Source organism: Plectropomus leopardus, chromosome 2 (assembly GCF_026936395.1).
Source record: "Plectropomus leopardus strain MGB_pleo_1.0 chromosome 2, ASM2693639v1, whole genome shotgun sequence".
NCBI lineage: Eukaryota > Metazoa > Chordata > Actinopteri > Perciformes > Serranidae > Plectropomus > Plectropomus leopardus.
In genome coordinates, this window is record NC_142177.1 from 19,160,485 (window position 1) to 19,186,928 (window position 26,444).

Genomic DNA, 26,444 nt, shown 5'->3' on the forward strand with positions numbered 1-26,444 from the left:
AACCAGCAACACCAGTTAAAAAAAGGAACATTATCAGTCACCACGGTCTGTCAAGAAGTACTTCACATAATTTGATTATGTAGAGTGCATTATTAAAATAGAGGATTCATGCATGCAGTATAGAAAATGGCAGCAAGTTATGTGATGTCTCCACTCTCAACTCTGATCTCCCCTTAACTGTCCTCTTGGCCTCTTTACCTGTAAGTGGCTAAATTAACACATTGCTTTAGGCCGTTTCATCTGTGTTAGACATGAAATGAAGACTTCATTAAAGGTTGGCAGTCTTCCTCAGGACTCACCGCTAATGATCAGGGCTAAAATAAGAGTTCAACAAGCCTGTCGACACATTTATGGCCTCCTGGGGTCCAATGAGAGAATGATAGCATGGTTTGAGGTCACATGCACATCATCACACGCACACACGTACACACATAGGCCTGCCGACTGAACCGCATGCTACTTACAAAGCTGTTACAAAAACTTTGTTTATACTGTTTGATTCCAAGGAAAAGTAGATTTTTGTGTATCAAGAGGAATATAACTCCACCACTAGTTTATGTTCTGTATTTACTGTGCTCTGTGCTTCTGCTAAACACTGTTACTGTTCATCAGAGAACATGCTACAGCATTAACATACATTAAATTACTGCCCAAATAGCCCCAATACCCAGTAATGAATCATATATAACACATCATATCATATATGAACACATATGTAGTAGTATAAATTTTAGGGTTAATTAAAACGTTATTATTAAGCCAGATTATGCTCTGAAATATCACAATATGTTAAGGAGCTCAGTTCAAACCCATTAGCTTATTGTGTTTGTGTGCTAACATTTGCTGATGAGCACTAGCAGCATTCATGGGAAAGCGGTCTACGTTTCTCACCCCCAGCACCTCTCTCCCCTCCCATCCCTCTGTTTGGCAGTCTCTCCTCTCTTAAATTCCCATTCCATCTCCAATCTTTCATCTTAATGTTACCAACTGTGGCTAAAACAATCATATGATTCACCTGGAAAGACAGAACGAACTCAAACATTGGGTAAATCTGTCAACAGACCACTCAAATTGAGAAAAGCTCAGAGCAACCCTAAAGGACTTTCTGATGCCATTTCATAACACCTGCTCTCTTTCCTGCAGTTCATCCAGAACTGATTCCTCTTTACACCGCCTCAATCACTCAGATCCTCCCAACCCCGGTATGGCAACTCCCACAATATGCTCAGTCACTCAACACTGCCCACCATGATACCAACAAAGTGTGTTTGTACCAAATTTCATGGCAATCAAACCTATAGTTGTTGAAACATGACTGAAAATTTGAAAAATCCAACTCGTGGTGGCGCTGGACAAAAGTCTGTGTCATTAAAGTCCATAAAGTGCATCAGGGATGACGCGTTTTGTAGCTTCACCTCGGTTTCCTCGTCAAAAAGCCAATATAATTTTTCCATTGGAGATTGGATTATTGCAGAAAATAAATTCTGTGGCAAACACAGTTTTATGATACTTACACATTTCGTTCACTACTTTTATGATTTTTGATAGTAAATGCAATCCCCAGAAGTAAAAAGCTCACGTTCCACTATAAAGAAACCACATCACGGTCGCATGACTTCATTGTGACCACCATCACAAGGCTGTAAAAGCACGCTTGATGTGATGACGCTCTGTAATCTCATTTAGCCACTTGTTAGCAGCCACATTTTTAAGACACATAAAAGGATATATAGGATACGTTTTGTTGGAGACACGAATATCTGTATATCTCACCAAAAAAACAACTTTCATGGCAGTCTGGACCAAAGTTACAGATCAACTGACCAACAATCATAAAAAGAACCGTTTTATGAATCAATATTTTTATTTTAATGAAAAAATACATAAAACTGAAAACACAAGTCTCTGTCTTCACTGCACCTGTACACTGGCCTGCCTATGGTTGAACCTTATTACAAAGTCCTGTTTTTTATTATAATTTTAGAAATGCATAAAGGCATTTATTTTTAAATGTGTTTTTCTCTGAGAACCAACAAAGTGTTTCAATAAACAACTAAAAACCTTTTCATACATCCCCTAGGAGACACACACATGCAGGACGGTGTGTCACCTGAGTCCTGTGGTCCAGTTTCAGTTTCCAATGGTGACATCCATTAAAGTCATGCTGTGTCTGCCCCTTCACCCTCAGACAGCCACATTAGCACCTGGCCCATTGGCCACAACAATACACCTACCTGCATTATTCAGCCCGACTCCACTAATGAGGAAACCTTATCTCTCTCACTCAGACACACACACTATCCTGGGTTCACACATGCTTAAAAACACACACAGGCTGACACACAGCATGATTTCATTCACTGTATGTATTTATTTGTTATACATTATGCAGAAATGGATCACTTTAAGTTGCCTAAAGCTGGAGGCCATGCTGCCTGATCTTGTTAGAAACAGTTTGATGAAGTCTTGAATACACATCAGCCTTGAATACACTGAGCTGAGTACAAACTAAGTGAGCTTAGTTTTTGGGCTCATTCAGCACTCTCTGCCTATCAAACAGCTGTCTGCGCGCTCCTTCGTCCTCCATCACATTTCCTCACCTTACACTTTCATCATCAGTCAGTCTGCGTTAACCTCAATCTCCCCTCCCCTCCCTCCAACGCTTCATCGAGTCTCCTGAGCTGTCAGTCTCCAAAACACCTCTGTGTCTGCTTTTCTTTTTGCCTCTGCTCAAACTGTCGTCTGGAGAGATAACTACAGTGTGAACTTGGTCAGCATTTTCATAATGAAACACCTAACACTCAAACAAACAGGTAGGAGGGGAGACCAGAGCAGATATCTAGCCTCATATAGGGGGAGGATGTTGTGAGGGTGAACGTGCTTCAGATGCTGCCTGTTTGAGGCACGAGGCAGAGTATAAACTGAGACGAGGAGACACAAGAGAGGGAAAAAAAATCGTCAATAGTAAACAGCGGAAAAAGGGTGACAAAGGGAGAGGGAGAGCAGAATCGACAGCAGCATTATCACTCTGCCTCCTCATTCAAACGCCCCAAGAAAATGCTCAGCACCGGCTATTCTCATTGGTCGAGCCTCCGGCCAATCATGGCTCAGGAATGCAAGGTGCCTTTAGGTTATACCCAAGCCCAAAATATGAGAGAGAGAGAGAGAGAGGCACGCTGTGGTGCAGAGGTTCCTCCAGTGAGGAAGGGCATCATCTCAGCTGTAGCCTGTGTTCCTCCTACCAGAGTGAATATATAACTGTGAATAAATTACAGGCTTCCTCGCAGTAGATTGAGTGCATGTTGGGTTGCAGTCGGGGCTGCTGCTGCTGCTGCTGCTGTGCTCCTCCTCTGGCAACAGCTGGCAGAGCAAGAGACACGAGTCGAGATCTGAAGGAGAAGCATCTCATGTGGACGAGGGGAGCGGAAGAGACAGCGTAGGGATGCAAAGTGAAGGTTGTGATGTTGGAATCTCTTTTTTTTTTTGTCTCACGTTGAGTTTTGAGAGCCAGAGAGGGGGACGCTTACGGTCTGAGTTGCGTCAGTAGCTGATTGAGAGAGAACAGAGTCGCTCAAGAAGATAACGTGGGAAAGAGAAGTTGACAGTGGACGTGTACAGGATGATCTTGGGTAAGACGATATCAGAAAGCTTTCCTCTCTTTGTTACTATTGATCAGATTCATTCGTTTTTTTCTTTCTTTTTCTTTTCATTTTTGCATTCCTCTTTTGCAAAGGTGATCTCTTATCTCTGGCATACACTTTTGGCTGTTGTCACCAACTTAGATAGATGATGTGTTCACTTTTTAATGTAGTCGTGATAAGAAAAAGACCAGTGCATGACGGAAGGGTTGCCCTCTTTGGAAAAACTGTAGGATGGCGTGCGCCTGGCTCCATGCTGTTCCTGTTCATGTGACAATCATGACAGAACTTCATTCTCACTCAATTGCGTGTTCATGAATCCTGCAGTCATCATGATTATTCAAATATACATATTCACATGGCTGTCTCTCGTGTCCTATTTGCACATACAAAACATAGCATTAAAATAAAAAAGAGGTCAAAAGGCCATATGCTTATACAGTTAAATATCTTTAATAGGTTGCAGTTAAGAACTATTAGTTGAATATAATGAGAAAAATGATGCCATAATATTAATTTTGACTTGACTTCAGAGTAGCTAGAGATTGTAATTTAGAGATATATTTTTATGCAAATTAGGTTTTAACTATGCTTTGTAAAATGCATTTACTATATTTAGTTTAATTATGTAGATGTTAATCATCATAGGTGTAGATATCGGGAGGTGGAGGAAAATTTAAAAAAATTAAAAATAAAATAAAAAGGTAACAGAGGACTTTAGTTCTGATAGAATTAAAGACTTTTTCACCTTAAAGTAATGCAGAAAATGCACAAGCTGGTGCATAAACAATACCCAGAAGGCCAAAAATAAGTGTTTGGTCAAAATTTACTTGTGGAGGACCCCCGCTTTAGGTGAACTATTTTTTCATCAGTGTGACGCAGTCATGTGCAGCAAATAGACCTTCACGTTTTAAGTTTCAAAATGTTTCCTAGTCAGTTTATCAAAACTAATGCTTGCTTCTAGTCTTAAATTTGATTAACTACCGTGACCTTGTTCCATGTACGTGTGGTGTCATATAAATATTTGACTACTTTATTTTTGTTTGCTTGCTCTTACCCCTGCTTGAGTCTTCCTGTGATCTGAGCGTGAGTTTGAGCTTGTGGTAATCCCTCCCTGGAGCTGAAGCTTTGACTCTGCATGTATTCGACACTAAACACACTGACACAAGATCACAACAACATGGGGGGACTGGGTTTTATAAACTGTATAAGTTTCCTTTTACTGAGATAGAGATGTAAGCCCAGAGACTAAAATAGTGCCCATGAAAGGTGATGACAGCAACAATGTTGACAGGGAAACATGGACGGACAAACATGGAGGAAAATCTCTCTGTCTGTCCATCATCAAAAATGGTCTTATCATCTATCCAACACCATCACCATCACCATCTAAATACTGTATTTCTTTAATGAAAGGCAAAATTCAAACATGTCGACACAATCAGCAGTGGGGTATGAAAGAAATGCGCTAAAGCAGGCTCATCTCCCTCGGTGCAGAGCAGTGTGGAACGCAGTTTAGTAACTTAGTGATTTTTGTGATGAATATTTCAGACCTAGAGGTTTGAGGTCTTTATTTATTTAAAAATGGGCCAAGGCCTCTTCCAGTCTGATGCAAAGACCTCACTCAGCACTATGAAAAAACATCCATGGTCTGCATCACTGTTAACTCTACCAGTATAAAGTAATCCATATACACAAATTCTCCCCTCGTCATCAATGTCCTCCAAGAGAATCACAGGTGCATTTTGTCCCTGATAAATAAGATGACCTTTATATCGAGGCAACGCAGTGAGGGATGAAAAGTATTGACATTTTAAACAGAGAAATGTGCCTTTCGCTCTGCATGTTTGACAAACTGACACATACAGTATTTCATACGTTAGTGAAGCGAGAAACTACTGCACACAACAACACCAGCACTGGTAAGCAAAGAAAGGAAGGTATAAATAAATAACTCCTAAGGTATATAGTTGCAGTATGTAGACCATAAACAGCCTGTCCTCCCAAAAAAAACAAACATTTGTCATTTATTTAAATGCCTAAAGCAACGATACGAACTGCAAGCGGCATTGCATCATTTGCAGCACTCGGCTGCTTAAAAAGCTCTGATCACATGGTCTGGAATTAGCTCTTCTTAGACTTGATGTCCTTTATCGGTTCACAGTGATGCATTTTATGACATGTTTTTATTATGCTTATGTTTCATGTTATGTGCTGTTGATAATTCTTTGACTTTCTTTTATGTTCAATTACATGAAAGGCAATAAAGGTTTCATTCAACCTGTTTGACTTTTATGTGACAACAACTTCAAGCAACCATGTGATCCGCATCTGATAAAAGTAAAGGGAAAAAAACACATGACTTTCATTAGCAATCCAAAACCTCTTATGGAGGAGCTCAGGGTGGATGGATCAGGGTCCCAGGAAGTGCGCCAGACTTTGAGGTCTAGTTTCATATTGGCCAAACAGTGGAATTATGTCTATGATGTGATGCTATGGTGTCCAAAAATACTTTTTCCTCTAGATTTACATGGGGAAGGAGATGTCTGTAAGTAACAGGGAACATTTTCTGAGCGTCACAGCACAACAAAATGACTTGTTTTGATCCATTTAGACAGATAACATTTAGAAAGTCTAAAGGAATGGAAGGAAGTAAAGTAATTTATACCCATTCACGTTAGCAGAGCGCTAAATCAGAAGTAGCTGGCTTGGCCGTCGTAGGTCTCTGGTGCAATTGCTCTATTTGCCACAAAGTGCAAAATAGATACAGGTAATATCATGTACAGCAGTTAAACCTTTTTGGCTTCAACTGAGCAACTCTCATAAGAATGGACGTGGCCCCGCCTCCAACGCTGTATCAAGTTCTCTTCACACATCCGTGTAGTGGATGGGAAATCATACACATAAGACATGTTGGACACCGAACAGGTTTTTCAGTCAACATCAGCCGTGATTATAATTTGTCACTAACCTTAACCGAGTATTTCATCTTTTAAGGGTGACCATGATCTTTTTCTGAGCTGCTGGGATCAGACTACATGATATCAGCCCAATAATGATCTGACTCAATAGACATGTCCTGAGTAACACAAATGAGTCTTGAGCAGTACAACATTTGTTTGTCTACTGTAGTTTGACATGGAGGAAGACAACCAAGAAAGCGTGTGGGGCACTCTATGACATCACATGTATGTTTTTGTTTTCTTTATGATTATGTTAGTCTATTCTGTACACACAGCATCTATTGCAATTTTCTTTGTCCAGGAAGAGGGATCCCTCTTCAGTTAATCTTACTGAGGTTTCTTTCATATTTTCCCTGTTAAAGGGTTTTTGGGAGGAGTTTTTCGTCATCCCCTGTGAGGGACTTGGAAAGCAAAGCTACAAACAAGGCAGAGAATTTGTTTGCTCCTCTGTGCACACCTGTAAACACGGAGAAGTGAAAGATGGATGATACTGGTGCTATCAGGTGGATCCAGAAAATTCATGGCCACTCCTTTTGAATTACCAGTATTCACATCGTTAAAGTTGTGGAATACAGCGAGCTATGATTGATAAGGGTGCATGCAGTCTACAACGTGCAGTTTACTGTTACGACTGGCCAAGTCATGGCATCATCAGAGTCCTTACAGTTCACCTGAATGTTGATACAAAATGTTATGGCAATTCATCATATAGTTGTTGAGACAATTTCCTTAAAGCCAAAAAAAGTCGAACTCATGGTGTAGATTTCTACAGATGTCCATGGAATTTGAGATATTTTTGTCATTAGGGTTTTTCCTCTGGACAATAGATATCTGTACCATCCTTCATGGCAATCCAGTTGTTGAAGTATTTCACTTAAAAATGAAAATCTCAACCTGCTTATCTTGCTAAATAAAAAAGTTAAGGCATCATGAAAGTCATTCTCTGGGGACCAGGAACGTCACTAAATTTCATGGCAATCCATCCAATAGTTGTTGAGATATGAACCAAAGTGGTGGACCCTTGACTGTAAAAATTTTGTTTTTTCCAAGCATTATCCAAATAGGTATTGTTGCTGAATCTGATCAAATCTTAAATTAACAACAATATTAATTGCTGTTGCAATATACCTCACTTCTGTATGAAAATGGCTTTGGAAGGCAAACTATCTTGTCATGCCGATATAGAAATCAGATGAGAAAAGGTTTAGACGCAAGTTGTTTTGGACGGCAGTAAAAAGCATATTTGTCATTTCGTTGGGTGAACTTGTTGACTGTAATTATAAAAGTAGAAGACCTTGAAACCAGCAGCATGAAACACTTATGTCTGTAATTTACTGGTTCCAAGGATGCCAAAAATGGCAAGAGGGCACACAGGCTGAGCATAAAGTCTGTTTGTTGTTTATTGTCCTGAAGGTATGCAGACAGACCACAGCTGAGCCACCAGCCTGACTCTTATCCGGAATACCCCAAGACCAAGCTATAGCATAAAACCACACTCAGCCCTCCAATCAGCTACAAAAATGTAGCCTGTAATTTCTGCTTCTGCGGAAAAAACAATATGCTATATGTAGATCGGCTGCATACATCCTCTTTTTGTTCTGTTTTGATTCGTCTGGCCATTGAAGATCAAGTGCTCATTGCCTTTGTGTGTGCTCTATTGTTTAAAATCATAAGTGCATGCACCTGGCTTCTGTACGTCTGATGCCTTTGTTGTGTATTTGTGCACATGTGCCTTTGTGTGTTTGCTTGTGTACTTAACATGCTCAGGTTTCTGTAGCTCTGTATCTTCAGTGGTGTGTTCTGCCAGCTCCCAGCAGGTGTGTAAATGGTTTGACACACAGAGTAATGATGTGGGGCAGGGCTACAGGTCATGTTGACATGGCACATCTCATAATAGTCCTTACTTTGCTCTCCATGGTTTCATACGGTGGTGCTCTCTGTTTGCCTCAAACTGTGCTTCATCATGACTGCAGTGTAATGAAAGTTGGCAGACAGGTTCAGGTTGTTCCAACACCTCCCTAAAGAGCAGAAGCCTGAGAAGAGCTACAGATGGATATTCGCCAGCATCTGTACGAAACAAAGCTCTCCAGGATTCAGCATGTCAACATTCACACATCTGCCCAGAACTCAAAGGCACAGATGGATTATAGCAATATATTTCATAAATGTAAATGTCAAAATCAAATCTTACTGTCTACCATCCTTTCTCTGGCTGAAAAGGGGATCTGTTAGGCTCATTTTCAGGTTATTACTTGTTTTTAGGTTTGTTTTGTTTTGTTTTTTTTTTAAATAATTTTTTGAGGAGGGGCTTTTGTTGCCTTGAATTACAAGGACAGTGTGAGCATGAAAGGGGGGGGTGAATATTTGTTAATTGGGTAGGTGTTCAGTTTTCAATTTAGGGATTCTGTTTTGTTTTTGTTTTTTTGCAGAGTATGAACTTCTTCAATGTTTGTGATAAAAAATAAATTAATACTTAAATCTTCTGTTTCATAGGGATTTATCAGTTTATTATGAGTAATTTATAGGTCTACAATAATTTGTCCATAATAATAAAAAAATGTTACAAGCTGTGTAATGTCACAAAAGTGCATAGAAAGGTCTTTGAACCCAACACCTCAGGGGTTTGGAGTGCCTTTAATCAGTCCCTCCAGAATTTTGTGATGCTGCGATCGCAACACTTTACATGAAATCAGGCAATCCCCCTAAGTTCTGCATGAACCTTGCAATTTTGTCAAATCACAGAATAATCGCTGTTGATTAATGCAAAAGCTCTGGCCCCAAAAAATGGTATTTGGAATAGCCCTACTGGGCATTAAGCACTTCCAGGACTTCCACATCTCTGCACCATCATTGCAGCAGAGGAATGACTGTAACAGAGAAAGGCAGCACTTCCTACTGGGAAAAGTGACCAATAAAAGCTTCTAAATCAAAATCTTCACAACCGGACTAGGGCACGGTTGGCCAGCCTCCTTACATCTTTCAAAAAAACGTAACTTACAGAAACACTTGACAGAACGCAAGGCTAAATATAGACATGCCACGATTACCAGACACACAAAGTTAATGGAAAGACGCAGGGTGGGTGTGAATATACGTCTGTTGATACATCTGTATGAGTTAAAAAGGAAGGTTCAACCAGTCCCCAGAATTACAAGACGTAACATGTTTGTCGATGCCATAATAGATAGAATGTGTATTAGAGTTTGCCAAGGTCTTTTGACCAGTACAAAAGAAAATGATGATTGCTGTTAGTTGTTATAGTGACAACACTATACAGTAAGAGTCACACTCATTCATTCGAGAACTCCACCTTAGCTTATTCGTATACCTATTTTCATTATTAAAAAGAAAAATACAACCAGAATAACAATACCAGTTTCTCTCACACAGGAAACTACGACTAGCATTAGCTTTATTGCCTTGTTAACTCGTTATAAAACACACTTCATTCAAACTTGACAGAAACAAAATAAACCCCACCAAAACCGGATTGGTTAATTCTACTCTTTCCACTGTTCCATTAACCACCACCTCTTGTTTGGTCGAAATAATCCTTTAATTAACAGAGTTAGATGTGAAAATATGGTCATCTATAAGCCGTATCCTCACAGCTCTGCCTCTCAGCTGCCCGCTGAGCAGCCGCTCTCACTCATTCTTTGGATGCAGCCACTGTTACATCATGTTTTAACAAACATGCAATTAATGGCAACAAAAGAAACAGGGATATAACAGTTGCGGTAACTTTTTTTAAAAGTAACAAATTGTTTATTTGAAAATGTACTACTCCACTTGTCATCTGTTTTTACTGCAAAACCTCACCTCAGACCCACCTACAATGGTTACAATGGCAATGGTACACAAAAAATAACCACCGTTCTGACCATCCTGAAACGTCTATTTGAATGGGGATATCCTTTCTATCTATTTTAATTCTATGTTTCATGCCTTTACGAATAACACATAGCAACCTTTTCTGATCTGATGCCCCCTACTACTATGTTAAGGTGAGGAGACCTTTGTTGTCATGGTTATAAACACAATGGCAAACACATGGTCAAAGTTATGCAAAGATTGTGGTCATGCTTAAAAACAAAACATCTGATGGCTGGAAAAAAGGGAAACAAAAAGCTGTCCCCCACATTAAAGTCCAATGTCTTGTCGAACCATCCATCTACCTTAATCCCCTCCATGTGTCAGCTTTTCGCTGTATAACATCACCTTACTTACAATTTATGTGAGTAACACAAAAGGTAACAATCCCAAACATCCGGTCACATTTCAATTCTAACCAAAAGTAAACACAGAAAGACACTGGAAATTAAAATAAATGGAACCAAAACATCATCCAGCCAAGAAAAAACTTACATTTCAATATAATGTCAAACAAATCGTTTAACAATTGCACTTAACTTGTAAGAAAACACCTCCACTCTAGCTTTTCAGTAGTCCAAAATACTTTGCGTTTCAAAAGCAACAGATCCAGACTGCCACCTTGTTTATTGCAATGCACCTTCTCAAGGATAGACTAGAAATACTGTGGCAAACATATATTCTAGAAAGTGTTTTGCAAGCCCTGCAATAGTCTGGGGACCTGTCCAGGGTGTAACCCGCCTCTGGTCTAACAGCTGGGATAGGCTCCAGCCCCCTCGCGACCCTTACAAGGACAAGCAGTTATGGACAATGAAAGAATGAATTAAAGTGTTTTGCAACAGGAGCAGAATATCCTCATACACTGTTCATACGTGTGTGTATATATATATACACACAAAACAACACAATTCATATCCAACCCACATATTCAGGAACCAATGCACTGACGAGAGTAAAGAAGTAAGTAGTATAAAGAGCAAATCTCCGCATACGGGGGGGTCAGGTGTCAGAGGGGTCAAATAAACAGGACTTTTCCGAAGGAGGTTCGTGTTCGTGACCCGTGTGACACAAAGTGAACTTTGAGTTATTTTAAGGTACGTCGTCACCATGTTTCTTTGCCTGAACATTACCTACGTAACTTTCCTTGCCTGCACGTAACCTACATAACTTTACATTGAGCAAGTGACGGGATGATGCCATTTGTGGGGAACTAATCTGATCGTCCCACTGCATTTGGGCAATCAGCTTTTTCTGAAAAAGCTACAAATCAGTGTAACACTTTGCCTGAAGATGTGAGGAGCTGCAGCTCTATCAGTACTTTCAAAACCATCTTGAAAAGACAGTTAAATGCTGCTCCGCTCTGGACTCACTGCTCTTTAACTCTGGATTTTATAACTTGTTTTTAATTTAAGTAGGATTCACTTACGATGTGCTATTGTGTGTACCTTTTTATTTTGTGTTTTGTGTGTGATGTTCTTTTGTCTGTCTCGTGTATTTTTCTTTTTCTCTATAAAGTGCTATTGTGTGTATATTGTTTTGTATTGTGTGTGTTTTTTTTTCTTTTTGTTTTTTTCTTGTACAACTTTATCTTATTACACTATTGTGCTGTGTCTTTGTTCTGAGCTGCCGAGGGACTGCAGATGCAAATTAGCTCTAAGCTATGATCCAGCACGGCACATCATGGTAACATTCGTGTTCTAAACGGCGCAGGCTCCCTTTTAAATAAATAAATAAATTTCTTAAATAGATATCATAAGAACTGTTGCATAAGGATACGTTAACAGGAGAGTTCCACCCTGTCTCCTAACAGAGCTTTTACGTTCTGAAATACAAATTTTCAAGGGACAACACCTCCTCCTTCGACCAGATAAGAGTTGCAAGGCTACCAGCGCAAGAACAAATTTGATCAAATTGAGGTTTTTTCATCTGATACATATTGACCCCATGGCAAAACATATGAGGAAATATTTGTATAAAATAAACTAATCTCATATGATGCAAAGGCAGCACTCTGACTGACAACAGAACAAACAATGCTGCAAAGACACATCAGAAATGAACCATACATGACCCGTATTCCCAACTCCACGTCTCAGGATTAATGTTTATGCTTAAAACAAGAGCTGACATGTGGACAACCTACGGGGAGGGCAACAAAATAACCCAAATTTGTTCATGCGCATATGACATTTTGCATGTGACAGCCAAAGGTTAACCCTTACAAGCCGCTGTACAGAATGAACTGCTTTCCCCACTTTGACAAAGAGATTTTTAACACATGAACAGTACGTAGTTCAGCTGTGTGGCGAATAACGTCTTCAGTTAACTAATGGCTTTTTTTCTCTGTACATTAACCTGCAGGTTAACATGGCTCTTTACCTCCTCTGGTCACCTTGGACTCACCTCAAAACATGCGGCTCCCTCCCCCTCCTCTATTCTTCGCTTCTCTTTCCACCAACATCCCCCCAACACCCCACTCCCCCACCCCCCCGTCCAGACCTCTTTTCCTCGCTCAATCGACTCGATCCACTCAGCCCCACCGCCATCATTTCCTTCCAAGCTCCTCTTTGCTCATCATCTCCACCTCCTCGCCAATCAGGGGGATTTTTACCTCGTTGTGATGTTTCATAATCCAACGCTACATAAAGACAGACAGAATTTTTCATGAGAAATTGTTAGCCGGGAAAAGTCCAAACACAGCAATGTACTACCATCATTACATAATGATTTTAATTTTAATGAGAGCAGTGCAAAATCTGCGGGGGGAAACAAAAGTCTTCATTAATTGCAAATACTGCATGAAATCAGAGAGTGGAGGAGCTGCAGAAGGACTGGCTGATCTCAAGAGCACTGCATAAATACAGACGCACACACACACACACACACACATACACAAACACACACACACACACACACACATTTCCAGTGAAAGAGGACTTCTGAGAGTTCTCTGGGAGGTGGCATTTAAGCCTGGCCACTGGGGCGCAGAGCATCTATCATTAAAACAAAGTGCAGGCTGAAATCAACTGTGTTCTCCTTCACCGGCACTCAGCTCTCCTCTTCACCGTGTCCTCTCTCCTCACTGTCCAGATCTCACACAGACAAACACAACATTAATCGGCGTTGAGCCTATAAGTTACTCCTTTTAGAGCATCATTCATTCAGACTACAAAGGTTTGTGTGTGTGTGTGTGTGTGTGTGTGTGTGTACTGTCGCCTGTCCCTGGCTTAGGTTGAAATAGCTGCCTTTGACTTGAGGGTAAGCTGAGCTGCAGTAAATTGGATTTCATGCTCAGTCCTTCACAGCAGCAGTATGCGACACTAAGACAGAGCCATCTTCCCCCTGCAATCACGACAAAGTTAGCACTCTGTTTCTTTAAAGGTTAGAGCCTCTAACACAGTTACATTACATTTGCACCACATGGGAGAGAGCTGATGCAAAAAAATCACTTTGAGTGTTTACTTTGCTGTTTATGATGTAGTCTGATGCCAAAATGTGGCAGCGCAGCACTCCTACCACAAAACAACAAACGGGACTCATAAATCATTTGAACAGATGACAATCTTCAACATGCTAATGGTGTCATCTGCCACCAAGTGCTGGATCAACTCTTTTTTTTCACATTGCTTTGTGGATAAAACCTGAGGCAAAGACAAACAAGAGTGTGGTGTATCCAGTGGTTTTCGGGTTAACAGACCCGCTGCCACCACAGAGTTGTCTTTGCTGCAGTGACAGCGACGGGGTTTTGTCAGGGGAGGTTTGGCTAATCTGCCACAGAAGAGTCCTCTGTGCACAGCAGCCCATTTAGATGCAGATGTGAGGCGGCTGGCATCGTGTGCCAAGTCGGTCCTCCTGAGTCTGAGCTGGAACTAAAGATGGCTGCATTTCTTTTTTTATTTTATTTTCCTTTTTTCGGTGGGACCCTGCAGTGCTTCTGCCTCCCGTCTGACTTCATTCTGTTAGACAGCATGTCACCCAGTCTCCTGTCCCATTAGAGAGCACAAAGATGGAGGCAGGCAGGGAATACAGAGAGGCTCAAGCGACGTCACTGACATTGACATTACCTCTGTGATCATTAAACCTAAATTGGCTAAATGAATTGCCAATTTGAGAGGCCTTAGTCACAGCATATTGGTGTGTGCACGCCTGTGTGTGCACACGTCGGGGTTTGTGAAATCTACTGTGACGATAAGATTCTGTCTCTGGTTGTTTTTCCCCACATCTCTGCGTCTCTTCATTTCTGTCCAGCTACCTCTCTCTCACAATCTATACAAAAATTCAATAAGCTATTACACAGTCATTGATCTTTTTCTCGCCCAAACATTTGCATTAGAAAAAAAAAGTCAGTAAGATGAGGGGCTGGGTAAGGCAGCACTGTCTGTTCATTTTAGCGACGAGAAGGACCAATAGATGGTGAGGCCGGGATTTATAGAGTTTGGCAGCACTTTAACACTTTAACGCTCCTCAGAATGTGTCCAATCAATGCGCACCCTCCCCACGTGGTCGCTGTTGAAGAGTCGTGGCGTTCACTTATCTGATGTCATTGTAAATCACTCAGGAGGAGGGTAGGTCAGGGGATGCTGCTGCTACACTCACACTGCATTGAGCTGAAAACACTGTGTGCCAGCGTTAAATACATCACTGCATTGTGAGCGTCTGCACAGCAAATGCAGATTGATAAGTAACAGCAGACATGCTTCGGACCTTAAAATTGTAATGTGGCATAAAATGAGCTGCAGATTTACCAGAAGCGTGTCAGGAATACGCTTCACTAACCAGAGAGGAAGCACAATGATGATACCTCAGAGCCAATCTATACAACTGAAACATTACTGCCCCACCACAAGCTTTGTTAACCACATGTTTAATTACCTCTGAGACATTTTCTGCTGTTTTTTTTATAGTTTTGGACTCAAATACTAGATGCATGAAAGAATGTCAAAGGTGCCCTTGAATTCTGAATTCTTGAAATCTGGAGATATTCTGTATTTTTCGTTGACAAATCCCAAGTAAACACCAATACAACCAATGAACTGACAAATTAACAAATAAGCAGGACTCTACAGTGTGTGCAATTCAGTCGCTACTGCGATATGTGCGACCTGGAAAAATAATTTAGGAGCACAGTGTGCTATATTAGTATAGGATACAATAATTTTTTGCAATGGTATCAATACCAACAGTACCTCTTCACTGACACAAAACTACACACAAAGCACGGCTACAGACAGACAGGCTCACAGCCTCTCCCCTCACTAGCAGCTGAATCTGTTAGTTGTCGTCTGTAACTCCATCAGCTCGGCCGTCTCACCAGCTGACGCCAGGTCTTCCTGAGGAATTTTGGGATGTTAGTAAAGCTCCCATTTCAACATCATTTAAGTATTAAACATTTATTATAAAAATTAACCTGGCAGGTGGCTCATGTTAACGTTAGCCTTTTTATTATCAGCCACTACCCGACAGCCACATTAACCTTCTAATACGCTAATGGCTAATAATACAACAACCAACGTTAATGTCGAAGCTAGACAGTCAACAATATCAGTCCTCCTCGTCTGTAACGTTAATTGAGAGTGTTAATTTAACAAGTTAACACAATTACTTGTGCCTAAAAATTGCTACATTTCTCTTAAAGTCCTAGATTGAAGCTGAGAAAAGTCCACCTGCAACTAGACAAAACACTCGCTTCCTTTCCTACCAACTCTATTTGATCAGCAACGAAAATATGGAGCCAAAGTCACCTGAAGCACAGAAAAGAAACAGGCATTTGCATGGCATTGCTATTTTTTTTTTTTTTTTTTTGCACTACCTCAGACAACCTATAAATATTGTCAGTGATATCTTATAGTAAGCTTAAAAATATTGTTCTTGTCTTTATTAAATATTATATATTTTTTTATGCCTTATAATTTTTTGTCACTTTCCCCCCGTGGTATTGAAAATGGCATTGAGTATTGAGTATATTCTATAATTTCTTGAGGAGCACCTGCCGTTTTCAGCTGGGAAAGAAAATGTTTTGATTGCCCCTCACTGTAAGCTATTGAAAATGAAAGTATTGAAACAGGCCACAGATTATTAAGATATAATGCATATATTTCATGTCATACTCAGTAGTCGCACAAAATGTTTCAGAGGGCCACCATCAGCTCACAGGCCACACTTTGAGCAACTATGGAATAAAGTATTTATAGTTGACCAGTTTTTAAATATTTACATCTTCAGTTGAAACAAATGGGCTTGGGGATAAGATGGACTAATATAGTAATATTTAGGGTCTTTTCATGGGATTTGTCATCTTAGAATATTTAATATCAACATGCTGATCTGTTAATATTTACATTTTTAAACTTATTTTTATCTTGCTATTGCTGACACACAGTCTTTCATGATATCTGGTGCTGAGCGTTCCCTCATTCCTGCATGTTCGTATGCTGGTGTGAACGAAGGTGTGTTATTACCGCTGGTTTTTCGCTCAGCACAAACCTTGCTGTGGTTGGTGTAGAGAGGTGATTATGGCCACCATGTGAGCCGTGGGATTCACGGTATGTCTGAAGGACATTTAAACCGTGACCTCCACATTTATATCTTATTTCCCTTCCCAACATTCTGGACTCCCTACTTCTCATGCAGCATATGCAAAAGCAGCCACACACACACAGATGACAATAGCTACGGCTGAGCTTCAGCTGCCACAGGAGCGACGCCTCTGAGGAGGAATGCCAGAAGGAGAGAGTTTCCCCTCCATCTATTTCTGATCCTGACAGCACATTCTTTACGTCTCCCCTGTTGTCAGTGAAAGGAGCCTCCTCTGCTGTTACCAAAATAGCCTTTTCTTCCACTCATTTTGACAAGTGACCAGTTTTTCTTTTCAAATGTTACAAAATTGTTAAGTCGTCATCACAAAGCAGTGGCAATAAAGGATGATGATTGCACATAATCTCAGGAGAAAAGATTATACAAATTCTCTCTGCACAGCCAGATTGGGCCTGAAGCACCCTGCTGTTTTTTTTTTACGCTAAACAGAAGAACTACGGGAAGCAGAAGTGGAGAGGAGAGAGGAAAACAGAAAGAGGATGAGGAGGAGGAACAAAACAGCTAGAAGGACTGGTGCTGGAGTGAGGAGAAGTACAGATGAGGGATACAGAGAAAGGCAGACAGAATAAGAGACCATGAAATGGGGATAGAAAACTGTGCTTGTGAGAGAGAGAGACAGAGGGAGAAATGGAGAAAAGGCGGATATCTGCAGCACCCCAGCTGCGCGGCTTAAGGAGCTTAGCCCTCCTGCCCATCACAGCAGACTCCTCAAGTGCAGACATTCACCGCTGCCGAGGTACTACTGAGAGAAAAGTGAGCAGGGAGAGGAGAGGGAGGAGAGGTGTGGGTGGGTATTGGGGCTCAATATGGGAAAATGACGCAGAAGGTAAAGGTTCAGATTGAGAAAAAGGGGGCGTATTAGATTCATTTAAAAAGTGTTACAGTTTAAACCGTTTACAGCAGGTGCTTGTTCATATATAATGCTTAGCTTTAAAAAAACACTGACATTTTTGGAGATACTTGTTTCATCTCCATGAGAACTGCAATACCATGTTCATTTCTGCACAGTGGTTATAAAGCTACAGCCAGCAGCTGGTTGAATTATCTCAGCACAAACACGGTGAACAACTAGCCTGGCTCTGTCTCAAAGTACTGCAGGAAGTTGCCGTACACGGCCAATATTTATTGGCTGCACGCAACACCCTGTGAAACCATAACGTATCATTTTAACACTTCAGTTTGCATGGGATAAACAAACAAGTTGTAATGTGTTAATAAGTGACCTTTAGAGCTGCTGGTAAGCGGATTTTATTGCTACTAGACAGAGCCAGGACAGAGCCATCTGTTTTCTCCGTTTCCCATCATGAGAGCTGTGTCTAACTCTTGGAAAGTTTATGTGTATGTGTTCTATCTGGTGCTTGTCACATGAAAGCCTGAAATACTTATCTGTCTTGTTCATTTGTTTCTATCATCATTTTATCATGACTTTTATTATTTTTTTAAAAGCAATTGCACATCAGCCCAGCATAATGTTAAACAGCTCTCTTACTTGTAAATATCAGTCTGTGCATATGTCGGTTTCAATATTGTTACAAATTCTGACATAGATATTTTGAAAAGTATTGATATCCAATACCCTGTTTGATACCACAGGGAAAAACTGACATTGAGGGCTAACAAGTTCATTTTTTAAATAAATGAAAAATACAACAAAACTATAACACGATACCACCAACTTTTCCTTTTTGATGGTAGCAGAGGACAAAATTACTATAAACATTAACAATAATTTTAAAAAAAGAAAAGAAAAAAAGGTGCTGCCAAAGCCTTTATGCAAGTGAAGCAAATGAAACGAGTGATGAGAAGACAGCACGGTGAATGAGTGACAGGTGGGGTGATGAGGACACTGCAGCAGTTTGTGTGTCAACTTGCTGACAGAGAAAAGAGAGAGCGAGAAACTAGAATTAATAGTATCGGTAGGTAAATGAAAATTCAAACTGTTTGAAATGTTCATAATCAATAGATTATGAGATATGAGACATTTCTGGCAACACTCCTCTGTTTTTACTTTGCCAAAATCAAATTTCCTTTGTGAATTAATAAAGTAAAAAAAGACATCATAAATAAGAAATTATTACTTTTTAAAAATATTTAAGTGGTAGCTGTTGTCATCACCTCACTACACTGTAACAACTTGGTGTTAAAATACAGCTAAATTCCAACAGTGATGTACAATTTTTTCAAAATATAGTAAAACACTGTAAATCTCGATGCTTTTAAGAACCAATATTAAACCTCATATTCTACAGTTAAATATTAATGAATTTAATATTGATATATTGCTAAAGTAATTTACAGTATTGATAATGTAAAGTAATGGAGGGATGCCAGCAACTACATGTCATTCAGCAGAAATCTACAACTCAGAAATACTGCAAAATTCTTACAGCAATGTAGTTTTTCCAAAATACAGTAAAACACTTCTTTTTGGAGCCAATATTACACTGTAAATCTCATATTCTACTGTAAAATAAATCCCACTAAATAGTAAAAATATGGCTAAATTTAACAGTAATGTAGAGTTTTTTCAAAATACATTAAAACTCTGTTAATCTTGATGCTTTTTGGATGCTTATACCTCATATTCTACTGTAAAATACTGTAAGAAAAAGTTTTTTTACGGTATTGACACTGTAAATTAATGGTAGGATGCTTGCAACTACAGTTGCCAGTAGAGTCCCTTAATTTTACAAGAATATTTGTTAAAGTGCAACAAACCTTGTGCAATGTTTTCAGTTTGTGAAACAACTTTTCCATTTTCTTAATCTTTAATTTCCCTGTTTGTGCATCTACTACAGGAAGTGTAAACCGACCGGGGCCGGTCCCTGCCTTCCTCAGGAGCCCGTCTGTCATCCCACCCCCACTGGACATGAAGCCCTTCCTCCAGTTCCCCATGGAGTCGCCTCACCCGGCCACCATCGGCCTCTTCCACAACTTTAACACGGTGAGTGCCCACAGGCATACCTGCACATCAGCGAGAACACACACACGTGTGTGTGTGTGTGTGTGTGTGTGTGTGTGTGTGTGTGTGTGTGTGTGTGTGTGTGTGTGTGTGAGTGCGTGCAGATGTCGTCTGGGATTTGTTATCATCTTGTTTCGCTTAACAGAAGACAGAGCTGGTATTCAGTTGTGGTTTTGGAGTGTCGCCTCCAGAGTGAAGACAAGTGATAAAGTGCTGAGGATTTATACAGTATAATCCAAAATGATAAGGTGACAGCTGTTTACTTTTATTCAGCACAGTGAGTTTCAGCATAATTGAGAAAATGCCTGGCGAGTGTTTTACTGCAATAAAATGACTTACAGCTAATCAATTGTATAAGAGGCACAGGGCCGGATTCTCTACAGTCAGCATTTTCCACGGCTCCTTCTCATTTCTAGATTGGGTTTCATGTGAAGGTCAGCGCGGCGACAAACAGGGATGTACGTGCACCTTCTCTCCCACATACACACTATCATCAAGCTTATCTTCGTGCACTCCAGCAAAATGACCCTTCTGCAGGTTAATGATTCATCCTGCTCCGGCGAGGACATTGAGAGTGGCCACTAATGCCAGAGCACCTCGATCCAAATCACTCTCTGTCCGCACAGTAAAATTTAAAGAAGTCTGAAACACTGCTGTCATCCGGTGACAGACGACCGCAGCTCAGTCTTTGTTTAAAGCAGGACGTACTGAAAGGACACAGAGAGGGGAAAATTGCCAAAAACTTGATTACTGTATTTATTGTTTCAAACACAGTTTGGGTAGAAACTTATTGTGGAGTGTGGAGCTCTGTGAGTTATCTAGAGAGCTAATATCAGGTCTGACTCACCAGGATTACAGGTAATTTCCAGACACTTAAGATTCTCAGGAGTATACTGTGGGTCTCGCCTTCTTGCATTGAGACAGAAGCTGCAGACTGAGGCAGAAAAAGAGAGTGAGCCTCTGTCACTCCGCTGATTTCACACACTCCAGAGGAAAATACTTTTTCTGTGAGGCTAAAGCTAAATGCGTGTTATTAGTCTCTGTGTCAGTTTGTGAAAAAAAATATTACTTTAATGTTAGAATTCTTGATATTTTCATTATATCAAAGCCCATTTTGGTGAGATTTATGGTCATTTTTTCCTGCAGTATCCATTCAATATATTTGTAATTTAGTTCTCATTGTTCCTTCCAGCCCTTCACACTGCATACCTACACACACGGGATTCACAGGACACAATGCATAATGGAGGTTGTTTGATTTGATCACAAATTCATTGCTACCACGGCTGATGAAATGACTTTTTCATCCAACCAGATCATCACACTGAACTGTAACTTTGTATAACTTTATCAATCAGTTTATGTTCATACACTGTAATAATAGTGCATGTATTTAATAATCAAAATAACTGTCAAAGTAGCTGTTTTCTGTTTGGGAGGGGATGTCAGTTTCCCCAAACCAATCAGTAAGCAAGCAACATATCTGTCCCACATCATTTTCAGCTGACACAGAAGCTGCAGGACTGCCTGCTGGGATCACTTTCATGTCAAGTGGAAAAATATACGATTTAAGAGCTGATACTTATTCAACTTGTCTAGCTGCTGCCTGTATAGCAGTGCGGATCTCATCCACTCTTGTCACTGTGTTTCTGGCTCTAGCACAGACGTCGTCTCCCATCCAAATTGTGCCTGCAAAGCTCTGATTAGCTCAGTTGTTTCTGTAACCAGACGAATAGCCTTCAAAAAGCACAATATCAGATTTAAAAGTCTGGAACAGCCTAACTGTCATCTTTAGTCTTCTTTATTTAACAGCTCTAAGTGCCAAATCTCAGCACACAGTTTAACAGACAAATCAGTTTTCTCTCAAGATTGTTGCTGCCACCAGTGGTCAATAATGTGACATTTCTATCAGAACTATGGGACCTATAGCACTAAAACTCATTTGATGTTACCAACAAATCAACCAGGACTGACATGTTTTGAACATGAACATGAAATTAATTAAGAAATGTGGAGATGATCTTGAACATTGGAGACCTAAAAGTGTATTGGAGATTGAATATTAAAGATGCAGGATTTTCCTAAAAACAACGTATTAACTCATACAGATATATTCCCACTCAGTTATCAATCATGGTCGTCTAGAAGTGTGTGTATTTATCTACAGAGATTCTGCCCTCTGACTTATCTTCTTAGGGCGCTCAGGTGAGGTCAGAGCTTTATGTGATTGTAAGCAGCAGGAATAAGGAAGCTGGTTACGTATAATTCAATGATTTATGGATTTATGGAGAAAGGGTGGGATTAAACACATTTGTACATCTTCTCACTCCTTTTTGAATATGTAAACCAACTCATCAAGTGTTTGACAATTTATCTTGCTTTATGTTTGTTATTATCTGTAAATATTACTTTTTTTCTGTCTGTCTGCTTGTTTGTATGGCAATTTCTCTTTTTCTTTTTCACGTTTGAAATAAATTTCCAAATCAAACCAGATCAAGCAGGCATGAGGAAGACACAGCACCAAAAAATGCAAATTTATTGAGGCGAAACGCCAAATAAGAGTGTATCTGGGGTTGGCTTTTACTTTTATTTTCACTGGCCAACAAGTTAACAAACAGTAACTGACTGCAATGTCTACCTTTAAGGATTGGAGCTGTAAAATGACGTCAGATATCCATATGTAACAAACAACAAAAACTCCACTGTTTTAGGGAGGAGAGAGTGAAAGATGAGACAGAAAGTGGACTAATAGGTTAATGAGGTTACAACAGTAGGTACAGATGTATAGAAAGCGATTGTGACAAGAACAGGTGGTAAAATAATGGGAGACCCAGAGAGAGAGCAACATGATGAACAACAGCTACCAATAAGAGACTAAGAGAATAAGAGAACACACACACACACACACACACACACACACACACACACACACACACACACACACACACACACACACACACACACACACAAGCTGCCATGCATTCACCCACACTCAATGTTGGCACAAGTGCACAGATGTAAACAAACAAATTTGGAGGTGTTCAGGTCTCCACCTGAAAAACACCAAACAAGAGGGAGGTGAACTGGAGACAAGAATTAGAGACAGGAACTAAAAAAAAAAAAAAGGTCTATAAATATTCCTAACAATGGATTCAAAAGGGGTTTAAGTTTTCAGACCAATTATACCATTTCCCTGGTGCCTGGAGCTTGAGAGTGTAAACAGTCTCTTATTTGGCAGCAGACGTTCACAGTCTGAGCAGGGGATGAGAGGCTGAGTAAAACCGCAGTGTACTTTTGGCGGCTTAATGAGGGCAACACCCAGTGCTGTGGTTGCTGAACCCTGCCAATGGGTCAGAGAGCTCACATGAGTCCATGCGAGTCGTCTAAAAATGAGGTAGTAAACATTTCATGAGAGAGTGACGTGGCGTACGTGTGTGGTTGATCTGGGAATGACAAGCTTGGATGGTATTTAAGAAGTTATAGGCCAATGTTTACGTTTAGCATTTAATTTGAGATTTTTCGATGTCTATGACTTTACTCTATTTATTTTAATGTATTTTAATGTTTTACAGTTAATATTTTTGATGTGATTCACCTAATAGCATAATCACTGAGCTGCATTTTTCTAATGACAGAAATTATACTTTAAATAGATATGTCAATTGTATCTGAAATCAATCTAAAAATGTTGGAAGTCCAATCCTCTGTTTTTGTGCCAATACAATTTTCATGCAGACTCGTCTATATTCCATTTGGTTAATTTCACTGTTGAACAGTTTCAGTATATTTCTGTATTTTTTGACTCAGTGTTCTGCTTATTTCAAATATGAAATCCAACTTTCCTGCTGTCGAATTTGTTTTCCTTTGTTTGCAATGCCCTAATTTCTCCAGCAATCTAAAATACATTTATCTTCTATCTTCACAGAAAACATCTCTATTGTTTTGTGTAATATTCTGGTATGATGTTTTGAAAAGCAGACGTTTTGTAGCACACAAACAAAGTACACATTTTTGAAGACAGGGGGTATGTAATTAGGCCTTTCTAACCCCAGCATGCATTAAAGTGTTTGAACAGCACCCAAGAACTCAGGCACAGGCAGCAGCACCAGCTGCTACTGAAAAAACACACATCCTCCTGTCCACATCAATCACTGCTGCCTCTTCAATTCACTCTTCTCCGCTCTTTTTTATCTCCCAGCTTTCTCCCCCTTAATCGGATCCCCCTGTCATTCACCTGAACCTTTTCTTTAAAACCTTTCCCTCTCATCCACAATCACTGAACTGCTGTTAGGAGGCACCGAATCACTGCCCTCCAAGCTCCTCCTGCATTGCTGAATCTTTGATGTGGGCTCTTGGTTGTCTGTCCTCAGATGGACCCTGTCCAGAAGGCTGTGATGACACACACCTTTGGACCGCCTATGGTGAAAACAAAGCGCCCAATCATCTCCTGTAACGTCTGTCAAATACGCTTCAACTCCGAGGTATGAAACATTAAATACTTCAAATGAAGGATTTGCTTCAATAGCAGCTGACACAGCAGGCTGATCAAGCTTTGGATTTCTATATAACGCCAGAGTTATGTGCATGGGGTGGTCGTAAGAGTGAAACTTGGCATATAACAACACTATTCCACATCACATTGCTGATGCTGATACAATATATCTTGTAGCCAAAAGTTCACACATATTAGAGCTATGTTTTGTATTACTTTCAGAAATATGGGCAGAAGGCAATGAACAACTTAAGGAGAAACAACCCAAAAGTTAGCAAGAACTTATTAAAAACAACAAAAAAAAAATATTAGCACAAAAAAAGAAGTAAGAAAAGATGGTAAAACAAAAAAAACAGGATATCATATGAACTGTTGTATGAGGATACGTTTGAATGTGTGTCATTTGTTTTCCACAAAGCTTATTTTTTGCAATAATCCTAAATCCAATGGAAAATTCTCATTAGCTTTTTGTCAAAGGAACCAAGGCAATGCAATCCTCTGGGCCTAAAAAAAAAATGTCATCCCTACACCACTCTATACCAAAATCGCTTTACAGCATGGCGCCATTCCTTAGGGCTTGGCCAGCAATTGATATTTCAGCTGCCAAAATCAACAGTTGCTGGCTGGAAATGGGAATGAACGACAAAGCAATTTGTACTATTGCAAGCTACACATGAGAACAAAAAGCCTGACAAACGTAGCAACAGTAACTAGGGGAGGCAGAGCTTAGCGAAAAGTCAAACTGTCTCCGAGCCCTGCACCTGCACTCTTGACACATTAAATCATGACCTAAAAAGTTAGTTGGCTGGAGTCAAAGTTAGTTGGTGATTGACTGTACAGCTGGAGCAGGTGAGAACTTGGTTCACAGTTTCTCAGCTCCAATTTTAGCCCGTCCAGGAAGGAGAGTGGGAGGAGGAAGACACCGAGAAAATCCCTGCCTGCTTAATTTATTCTGTGACCATCCAGGATAAATTTTGACGTCCCTCTGCACTCTAGTATCAGAGACTTAAAGGGGTGATACTGTGTCAGACAAGCAAATACAAGGACAGCGAGCATGTTTCAGAACGCTTGCACAACCTTTCTGTACAGTGTACAGAGCTTTTGTGGTGCTGAACTGTGTGTCAGGATTATTCAGGTGTTGAGTGTGACAAGTGGTTTTTAAGTCCACTCTGATGGGGTTTTAATGGAGAGGTGTGAGACATCTGAGGGTGAACCACAGCTTACACCTGCTTGTCCTCAAAGCTACCTTAAAGCTGATGGCGCACATTTTCTGCATGTCACCCCTGACAGACAGCACTGTGCCAACATGAGGGACCGAAATAAAAGAGGCCAGAAGTGATGAAACTCTAGAGGAATGATTTGAGTGTCCCCATTAAAGAGGGAGTCGTGTTAACTGAAGATGAAAAGCAAATAGCTCATAATGTGACATCCAAAACCCAACTGCTGGGTGATATAACTGAAGTGTTACAGCCTTTTACAGTGTTTGCATTTTTAAGTATGTGTGCAGTGGAAACATTTTGATGGTCTGATAATAAATGCCTCTGTACATTTATTTACAGAAAAAGATCTCTCAAATTCTACAGTTAATTTTATAAGTAACAAAAAAAAGACACAGATCTGTGAGGTGCAACTACACATCTGAATTTGACGTGTGTGCATTCATCAAAACAGAGAGGGCGTCAAAAATTCTGGTACTTATGACGTACACTGTAACCTCTAACCTAAACATGAGAAGAAACCAAACAAAAGCCTGACATTCAAGCCTTGCTAAAAATATAAATGCATTCCAGTGATGAAGCGCTAAATACTTGTACTCTAAATGCAGTGGTGTGTAAAGGACACAGGCAGGGAGGGAGTCATCCGAAACTCGTGTAACACTGTCCTGCGCTCTCTGTGAGGGGCCGCTTAATTATATCTCCCCTGCT

General features: G+C 40.2%; 2 protein-coding genes across 4 annotated transcripts in view; one reads left to right on the plus strand and one right to left on the minus strand.

The window, feature by feature from the left end:
• Positions 1-26,444, minus strand: part of tsfm (Ts translation elongation factor, mitochondrial) — a 78,010-nt gene that overhangs the window by 33,553 nt on the left and 18,013 nt on the right. The gene's annotated exons all lie outside the window — the stretch shown is intronic.
• The window catches only part of LOC121961444 (zinc finger protein 385A-like), a 41,672-nt gene that overhangs the window by 3,309 nt on the left and 11,919 nt on the right, over positions 1-26,444 (plus strand). Inside the window, exons 1-3 of one of the 2 annotated variants that reach the window (XM_042511444.2) lie at positions 3,169-3,629; positions 19,864-20,009; positions 24,398-24,508. In XM_042511444.2, the coding sequence (XP_042367378.1) occupies positions 3,620-3,629; positions 19,864-20,009; positions 24,398-24,508 (267 nt within the window). In that variant the 5' untranslated portion in view covers positions 3,169-3,619. Of the gene's footprint in view, positions 1-3,168; positions 3,630-19,863; positions 20,010-24,397; positions 24,509-26,444 lie in introns of those variants that run through there. The other variant, XM_042511437.2, reaches the window with a different exon arrangement.